The 10,329-nt window shown below is 34.6% G+C and overlaps 1 protein-coding gene across 1 annotated transcript; it reads right to left on the reverse strand.

The window, feature by feature from the left end:
• Positions 1–1,482: 1,482 nt before the first annotated feature.
• Positions 1,483–5,449, reverse strand: LOC117340079 (transmembrane protein 246-like). The gene is made up of 2 exons (XM_033901853.1): positions 5,085–5,449; positions 1,483–3,292 (listed from the first exon to the last, which is right to left on the reverse strand). The coding sequence occupies exon 2, from the start codon at positions 3,280–3,282 to the stop codon at positions 2,038–2,040; it is 1,245 nt and encodes a 414-aa protein (XP_033757744.1). The 5' UTR covers positions 3,283–3,292; positions 5,085–5,449; the 3' UTR covers positions 1,483–2,037.
• Positions 5,450–10,329: the final 4,880 nt, after the last annotated feature.

The following is a 10,329-nucleotide window of genomic DNA, read 5'->3' on the forward strand; positions in this document are numbered from 1 at the left end:
ATTTGGTTCAAATTCATTCATAACTTTATGACTAGTAGCGATTTAAAGGAGTAACCCTATTTCCCCTATTTGGCCCCGCCCCTCAGGCCCATGGGGGTTCAGAGTAAAAATTTATACAAACTCTGTTCCCTTTCTGCCAAGGATGTTACTGACCAAATTTGGTTCAAATTCATTCATAACTTTATGACTAGTAGCGATTTAAAGGAGTAACCCTATTTCCCCTATTTGGCCCCGCCCCTCAGGCCCCTTGGGGTTCAGAGTAAAAATTTATACAAATTCTATTCCCCTTCTGCCAAGGATGTTCCTGACCAAATTTGGTTCAAAATCATTCATAACTTTAGGACTAGTAGCGATTTAAAGGAGTAACCCTATTTCCCCTATTTGGCCCCGCCCCTCAGGCCCATGGGGGTTCAGAGTAAAAATTTATACAAACTCTGTTCCCCTTCCCCCAAGGATGTTCCTGACCAAATTTTGTGAAAATCCATTCAATACTTTAGGACTAGTAGCAATTTAAAGAAAAAGTTGACGGACGACGGACGCGGGACGACGGACGCTGCACCATGGCATAAGCTCACCGGCCCTTCGGGCCAGGTGAGCTAAAAATGAAAAAATAAATATACACTATAATTGGTATATTCAGTATGAAGTAGTACAAACAGGCTTCACATTTGTTCAAACAAAAATTAATCAATTGGTTCCGGATTTTAAATTTCCGGATTTTCCGAATGTGTGTTTACACAGGAAATTTAGTTTTGCCTACAGCGAAAAATTGAAGCCCCCAGAAAAGGTAAGATAGCAGAAAAACTTAATTTAAAACATATGTCAAAACAAGATTAATTCTGTCTTTGGGATAGAGATATTTAATTTTAAATAGGTTTCAGAAAAAAAATTGTGTAGAGAATTGTGTCATTTTGGGTCAAATATCATAATATTTTGCAATTTTTGAGCATTTTTTAAGCTGTTACCATGGTATTCACAGCTCTAAAAATCACAGAAAATATAAGTTTACTTATCCTTCAGGGCTGTACTAAAATTGCAAATGTTGTACAGATTACAAATATATATAATTTATTAGAGGTAATATGTAGGGTTAACTCGCAATGTTTACATATCTAAAACATGTGCCATATTTTTCAGAATTGGGCATTTTTACTGTACTCTGCTACCTGAACAGAATTTATTTGGAAGGGTTCACAGATTTCCAAATGAATATTTAGTTTCTGATTAATGAACATGTGCAAAAATGGAATTTAAAAACTTTAAGTAAAAGTTTTACTTCGATATGTATAAAGTTATAGGCCTTTATTGAACACTTGATTATATAGTATATAAATAGTATTATAAACTTACATGACATCACAGACAATTGTAATACCCTGACAAATTTGGGAGTAAAAATAATGGAAATCAAATTACTTATGTAGCTACAACGTGACATAAAATTGAAATGTCACAAATACTTGATTGATTGATTGATTGATTGATTGATTGATTGATTCATTGATTGATTCACACATTTCACTAGCTAATGTTGTATAGGGTGTGTGATCCACAGGGACGCGACACAAATTCCTACATATATAATCCCCATTGCTATTTAATCCCCGCCTCAGGCGCCTGGAAGGTCAGCTCCATCATTTGTATAAATTTGAATCCCAGCAACCTAGGGATGCTACCATTGAAATATAAGGATGAGTACATTCATACAATAAATGGATGTAATACTTTGTTACGTAACGATGAGGACATTCATACAATAAATGGATCTAACACTTTGTTACATAAGAACGAGTACTTTCATACAATTGATGGATCCAACACTTTGTTACGTAACGATGAGTACATTCATACAATTGATGGATCCAACACTTTGTTACGTAACGATGAGTATATTCATACAATTGATGGATCTAACACTTTGTTACGTAAGGATGAGTATATTCATACAATTGATGGATCCAACACTTTGTTACGTAAGGATGAGTACATTCATACAATTGATGGATCTAACACTTTGTTACGTAAGGATGAGTACATTCATACAATTGATGGATCCAACACTTTGTTACGTAACGATGAGTACATTCCTATATGAGTAAAAAGGTTTGGTTGTACCTGAAGACCTGTCTTTTTTAATTTAATTCTAAATTCTTCCAGAGCATAGTCTTTCCCGAAGTTCTCCTTACATTGAACCGAGGACAGATAATTTAAAACTTCTTCCATGCCTTCTCTAGGGTACAAAATGGCAGGGGTGCAACAAGCTGGTGCAGGGGTCACTTGGTACAACTGCCTCGACACACGGCGTAGTTCTAACAAGCTCTGACGGCCAATAAGTAGTAATAGTAAACAAGAGTATACAAAAAAACAAAACCACAGAATCCGAGTGTAGGAGGTTGTAACTGGGCGGTATTTCTGATAGCAAAGCATCATTAGTGTACTCAAAATGAAACCCAAACAAAGAAGTTCTGGAATTCTCTCAAATTCAAAGCTAATGTATCCGAGAAGCCGCTCTGGGTGATAAAACTTAATGTAAGTTATATTTTTTCTATAAGGTATATGGTCTGCATTTGACTTGTCAAAATTAGTGGAAATTACCCAATCCAATACAGGAAAGAGGTCCTGGTGAGGAAGAGCATCATCTTCTATGAGAAATACGTTGGACACATTTGCATTCAATGTCTTCCGCCCACAAAATACATAATCTCTTTTTTCTTTCTCCAACCGTTCACTGATACTCATCCTTGGCCACACCACAGTATTGTTTAAATCACTTCTGAATCTTTGAAATACTGGCAGAAACTTGGTTAAGGGCCTGATCTCCGAATAACTAGCAGGGTCGGAATCAACATCACACAAGAACAGTTTATATGTGTGTTTTAATTTAGATGTTTCCTCCATGGCCTTCATCAACTTGGTGACAACCTGTGTAAAATATTTCGGCTCATAATTATCAAGACGACGATTTCTGGAAACTGTTATAATGGTTATACCTACATCAACATTGTCCACATGTAGACGGCCGTCACCAGATTCATGCACAGATCTAGTATCTCTGAATTTTTTCAGAAAGTTTTCCGCTTCTTCAATCCTTTTATTGTTGTTCATTCTCATTTGGTTCATATCGCGATTGGTATTCTTCTCCCATAAGAGGTAGTACCAAGAGTGTTGTAAATGGAGGCAGATGATGGGAAGGATGACACAGAAGGTCATCACACACAGACATGCATACTGACGTACAAATACCCTGTCAACTGTCTGCATACACTTCCATCGTCTCAACATTGTTGAAATCCTTAAAAGAAAGAACTAATCATTAACTTAATCTGATTAAAATGAACAAGAATATAGAGGATATCTCGCACGAGGGAAAAATATCATAATATTAGCCACATGAGTGAAATATATTTGGTATTATTCAAGATACTGTTAGATATTCTGTTTATTACTTTTTATAGCAAAATCTTCTGGGGCAACTTTATTGTTGTCCCGTTGTCGTTTGTAAGCAATTTTTTGATTGGTCAAATCAGAAAAAGTGATATTTGTCACTAGTGAAAAATATCACTTTCATAGAATGAATAATTTTCAATATTTCACTGGTAAAAATGTAATAAGAATGGTTTACTGACATAAATACCTGTGCTTCTCATTTGTATACCTGTACACTTGTATAAAACAATGGTGAGCTGAGTAGCAAGTTTACAGATAGCTATTACAATGTAATGTATATTAGCAATCAAACCAAATGAATCCATTGAAATAAAATTGACACCATTAATTTTGGTCAAATTTTCACAAAATTATTAGAGGTCTATGTAAGGATTGTATAAGCTAAGTGGAATTTTGTATCAAAATCTGTGTATATTGACCAATTACCATGATAAGTAATATTTTCACAAAAAAAACCTGAAATGAATGCACATCTGCATAATAATGGTCCCTAAAATTCCAGTGTAGTTTCATTGTAATAAGGTAACAATATCAGGTGTTGTCTGGACAAGAATCATCCAAATATAGGTTTCTTTTGTTACCATGCATGGGAAGTAAATTACAACACTTGTTTAAGTTGTATTTAGAACTCTTCTAACAAAATGTATCAAATCATTGAACAGTATTAGGAAAAACCTGCAGTCATATTGATAGTACCGGCCAGAGCAGTTGTGGTGGAGGTGTGTTCTTTTACAATATTGACTTTGTCTAGCTTTTTGGACACATATTGTGATATTGATTGCTAATTGATACATGTATATTCCAAAACTCAACAACATCATACAGCTTCATAATTTGATAGTCAAAAGGAAACTAGTAAACTAAACAGATCAGACGAAAAGTAAATTTTAGCAGAATGTTAACTGTTCAGACTACCACTACAGATAGCCCGAAGTTTCCTCTGGCCCTGACACCAGACGTGATATGGTGTCAGGGCCAGAGAGGAAACTCTAATAATAATAATATTTATTCAGGTAAAGCATACACAGTACAATAGTATCACATTCACATATATGTTATACAATATTTACATCATTTCCTTATTTTCTTAATTTCAAAGTAGATAAAAATGATGAGTGATTAATGAATAGCATCACAAATATTGTTGAAATATCACAGTTGACATAAGTATCACGTTAATATATTGCACATTATTGTTATGGAGTAAATTTGCTTTACCCAGGATTGCCCATAAAAGCCGATGTACAGCTTATTTCCAATGTGGTCCTCGAGTAAAAGAATTTTAATCGTAATAATTATCTATTGATCATATTAAAAATTTGTCAAAAATGGCTAGAACAGAGTATTTCTCAATTTGACTAACTTGAGAGATGATTTTCAATATTGATTTTAAAAAATTTAAACCAATTATCAATTTATTTATTCTTATCATTTACATTTATGTCAATAGCGAACACCCCTATGGCGTATTTCAGTGTGGCCGATACTGTAGTATACTTATAATCTTTATAAGTGTACTAGGCTAGCTACTGAAGCACCGAAGACGCACTCAATCGAAATTAGAGGTAAGTCATTAGGCCCTACGCACAAGCGTCCTCGTAGGACTCTCGATTTTCATTGGAAATCCAAATACCAACCTGTTCAAACAGGACAGTTCCTGTATACTTTAAGAAATTTTGGTAGGCTCCGTACTTCTCCCAAAAAGCAATGTGTGTCGGTAACGCCGCAGTCGTGTGGAGTTCTTCTGTGTTTGGAGGTGAAATACGTTAAATTGAAAGTGAAAGTAAAACATCTTAGTCTCGATCAACTTATTGAGTGGCATGGGCTACCCTTTCTTGAATGAGTAGTAATCAAGCGTCTGGTTGAAACCAAAACAAATATTTGCGATCTTCAGAAATATAAACTAATATAGTTGGCCTAGTGTGATTACATTTTCTTAATATTTACTAATCGTAAGTAGGCGCCTTTTACTTGTCCTGAAACTAGAAGAGTTACCTCTCTTTTATCGGCTCAGTGCTGTTGTATTACGACATTTACATGTAATGAAATGAGTATTAAGGTAGATTCATGACACTTGTACTCCCCAAATTACGCCAGCATAAATATTCAAAAGCATTAAATATAATAACGGAATCCTAAATGAATATATAATATTATATTTATGCCAATTAAATTATTGATATCAATAAATGAATGGTGTTAATGAGTAGACTAATTAGCAAAAAAATGTTTCTGTAACTATTTCTTAACAAATATATCACATCGAACATTAGTGGAAGGGTTCACCATTGATTACTAACCGTTTGGTTATTTCTCAAATCTTACTCGACACAAGTGTACTGAAGCACCAACACACAATATCAACGAATAAGTATTATATTTATACATAGAATTAAAAACATAACGTTATTATATGGTCTACCGACTGTGAACAGCTCATCTGTGCCAAAATTGACATCGTTGGTAACAAATCGCTGTGCAGTTGTCACTTGTGGTGTTGCACCATTGTGAGTTATCATATGCTCAGGTGACCTAAAAATCTAAACCCTGCAAAAGAAGCTGGTCCAGATAACATCATAAACTCAGATTTTTATAAAAGAAATGGTACATGAAATATCGCCTACCCTGACCCTACTGTTCAAACGTTCATACACTGGAGTCTGGTACCACGTCAGCCGTACGCGTCTGATCGAGTGTTGCGCACGTTAGCATATGAAAACTAAGGTCCATCTCCCTGGCATGCATATACACGTGTATGGAGTTAAATAATCAGGGACATACGATATATATATATGTCCCTGGTTCCATCACGACACAGTCAATACCACCATACTACATGTATATCCTCTGTAGCATGATTTTTTTTTAAAGAAAATGTCATGTAAAATGGGTCCTGAAGTCATGAACTGACCTGAATTGGCTTCAAAGGTGATTGTCACGTATAAACGTGTAATTTCTCAGTCCTTTATGCAAGAAGGGATGTTATTACATATTAATTTGAAAAAAAAAAAAAGATTTAAAAGATTTTCAATGACGTATTTTAAAGCTCTATAAATGGGACGTTTAACGAACCTATAAGTACACTAATAAGTGTGACTTATATTATTATAAATGCTGCATATAGTTATTAACTTAGAATACTCCCTAGTCAGTGAAATACCAGATACCAGATACCCTATACGGTGTTACACTGACTGGTGAGTTTACAAAATGAGACATATTGCTACAGATATAGTTATTGACTTAGAGTACTCCTTAGTCAGTGAAATATCATATACCAGATACCCTAAGGTGTTGACCGATGTACCTTACATGCCGATGTAAATAATTCAGTAAACACTTATATATTTGTTCCCCTCGTTATTGTGATAAGAAAATAAATATTAATGATTACGTCTTTTACTCTTGTAGATTACACATTCCTGAATGTAAATATATTGTAGATACATAACGTTAGAAAGGTTTTCTCCTTACCTGTATGCTTTTAATGAATAAGAAATAAAACAACTGAACTATTTCTCATCTTATAACTTTGTATGATTATCATGATTACACAGATCAAACCCAGATAAAACATTTATTTGTAAACTTAATTCATTATTGTTTGATTATTTATGGGGCGGGGGACCAGACAAAATTAAGAGGGAAATAATTATCCAAGATTATGCAAAAGGAGGCCTTAAGATGGTTAACCTGTCATCTTTCATAAGTTCTTTAAAACTTACTTGGATTCGAAGACTTTTCACAGCACTGGAAGTTGGCAATATATACTAAAAACTTACATAGATACTGACCTTCTTGCAAAATGTGGAAGTGAATATATTGATATCTGTTTAAAAAAAATATAAAAATGACTTTTGGAGGGATGTTTTTAAATCATGGCTTTCCTTTAATGCTATTTACTATAAAAAAAAGAAGCTATGCATAAACACATACTAAAAGTACCAATCTGGTATAACTCTGATATTAAAGTAGGGGGAATTCCAATCTTTTATAAAGCATACTATAAGAATAACGTAGTTGTAATTAATGATTTACTCAAAGACACCAGCACTGGTTCATTCTATTCATTAGTTGAATTTATTCAGAAATTTCATGTCTTTTCTGCAGTATCATGGTCTTATATCAGCAGTGAAAGATTTTATCACATCTCATAACATACCTATTGATAGTCCATGTTTATCCTATCCTTACATGCCTATCAATTTGGAACTTCTCTTAAGAGACAAAAAAGGTTCAAAAATGTTTTATGATGTTTTGATCAAATCTGACTTGCTTCCCACAGGTGCTAGAAAATGGAACAATGATTTTGATAATAAAGGAAAACAAATTTGGGAGAAATATTTAAAAAAAAACTTTTCTTGTAACTACTAATACAAAGCTTCAGTGGTTTTACATCATATATTAACAACAAAGTTTTGAAAGACTACTGGATGCTTTACTCATCCCTTTTTCATTTAGCAAGATGTCTTTTATATTTGGATTTATTTTTAACAACCATCTTCCAAGTAACAGAGTAGAAAATGAAATTACTATAAATAAATAAATAGCTCATTAAATTTAAATGCCCTAGTAAACACAAATAAAGACAATTATGAAAAATGAAAAATAAGAAAATGTGAAGTCGTAGTTCAAATATAGAAATAAAACAAATACATGGACTCGATATAGGACCGCGTCCTCGTCGTTGAGTCTGGGGAAAAAATATATGGCAAAGAGTTCTACTTTCCAATTATAATTTCAAATGTATATATCAAACATGTTCAAGAAGATACAAGCCATGTTTTGCCGGTTTGTTTTTAAATGACCTTTACCAAGTATATCGAGCTGTGAAAATGTTGTTTTCACAAATAAAAATTAACAAGATAAGTTTCGGTCCGCCATGTGTAACGGTGCGATCATCGCCCCATATATGAAGCTCGAAATAACACTACTTATTAATGTTTTTTAATGAAATCTTCTTTTTGATCATGAGTAACATCCCTGCTTGCATTAGACACTAAAATATTACACATAAATGCTAAAGTAAGCTAAATTCCCGTTTAGGTCTACTCGATGTTAGTCGGTTCGATTAGCGACCCATTTATTGAGCTTTAAAATAAATTATTAAAATTATCATCTTAATGAAATAATCTTTAATAAGTAATAAAATCCCTTCTTGCATAAATCATGAGAAATTACAAACACAAACACCTTTAAAACACATTCAAGTCCCGATTCAGGTCCATTCAGGTCCATTCATGTCTTTAGGTGACCCATGGAAACTCAATAAAATAATCTATTAAAGATGTAAAATAGTTTTTAAGTTATCTGGACAATGGCAAACAAACTAATATTCTCGTTCTTGACTTCTCAAAAGCTTTTGATAAAGTCACCATTATATTCCGAATGCCCAATAGTCCGAAAGTCTGATAGTCCAAAGGTCCAATATATAATAGTCCGAAGGTCTGATATAGGTCCGAAGGCCCAATAGTCCGAATGTCCGATAGTCTGAAACAAAGTTTGTTGATAAATAGTTCTATGTCAGCATTACTCGAAATTGTTACTTTTTTATTCGTACCTTTAAATCTGTAATTAGTTTATTACATAATTCAATGTCAAATTCTTCTAAGGAAACTTTCATAGATAAAGACTAGGCGCGAAAATAAAATCAATCTATTCCAGCAAATGCAGATGTTCATTGCTTTATAATACATCTGGGCCCAGTTGTTCAAAGGGTGGTTAGCTTAATCACTTGATTAGTGAAAATGTCATTTCGCCTTCACTTCAAATCATATATGTGTATATCCTTCAAAATCAGCAGTTATGAAGAGACTGGTAGGTGTTATAGTTTAAGAAAATTTTGTCAAATGAGTTTTACCAGAAATTATTTTATCTGGATTTTAATATCGTTGTTAAACTGTGATTAGCCTAATCACCTTTTGAACAACTGGGCCCAGTACTGATCGGACGTCAATTTTAACAATATCAGCTTCTGTAGCTCGACAACGCGACGATGCGACAACGCGACGATGCGACAACGCGACGATGCGACAACGCGACATCAACATCACGTTAATTCAACGCGTCGCAAGCAAAAAATGGCCCTATAATCAAGATATGAGTTGAAGAGAGATGTGCGATTTCTAATCTAAGCTATGGTAGATAATGTGTTTGTTTTGCTTTATATCAATATTCAGTTTCAAGGCACTTGGAGGCAATTTTTTTATCAGAAAACGCTAAAATTGCGTTGACCAGTCCATTAAAAATGACGCCGTCTTGTGAAGCGTAACAAAATATTTTGACACCTGCATTTTCTTCCGGTTTTTGATTTCATTGTTTCGTACATATTATCTACCATACTCGTGATACACATGTCACACTCAATGGGAAGCATACATGTATATAACCATTTATTCACGTTACTTTATTACCTATTTTCGGACTATTGTGTCTTCGGACTAATGGGTCTTCGGACTATCGGGCCTTCGGACTAATGGGTCTTCGGACTAATGGGTCTTCGGACTATCGGACCTTCGGACTAATGGACCTTCGGACTATTGGGCCTTCGGACTAATGGACCTTCGGACTATCGGGCCTTCGGACTAATGGGTCTTCGGACTAATGGGTCTTCGGACTATCGGGCCTTCGGACTAATGGACCTTCGGACTATCGGGCCTTCGGACTAATGGGTCTTCGGACTAATGGGTCTTCGGACTGTCGGGCATTCGGAATATAAGACGGTCTGCGTATAACAGACAGAACACAATCAGTCCTACTCAACGGTGAACAATGTACCAGTTTTATCAGGGGTCACCCAGGGGTCGGTCCTTGGTCTATTCTTGTAACATATCAATGACATGCCCATTGGTATATTTTCCTAACATAGGTTGTTCACCGACG

The sequence above is a fragment of the Pecten maximus genome, chromosome 12, assembly GCF_902652985.1.
Source record: "Pecten maximus chromosome 12, xPecMax1.1, whole genome shotgun sequence".
Lineage (NCBI taxonomy): Eukaryota > Metazoa > Mollusca > Bivalvia > Pectinida > Pectinidae > Pecten > Pecten maximus.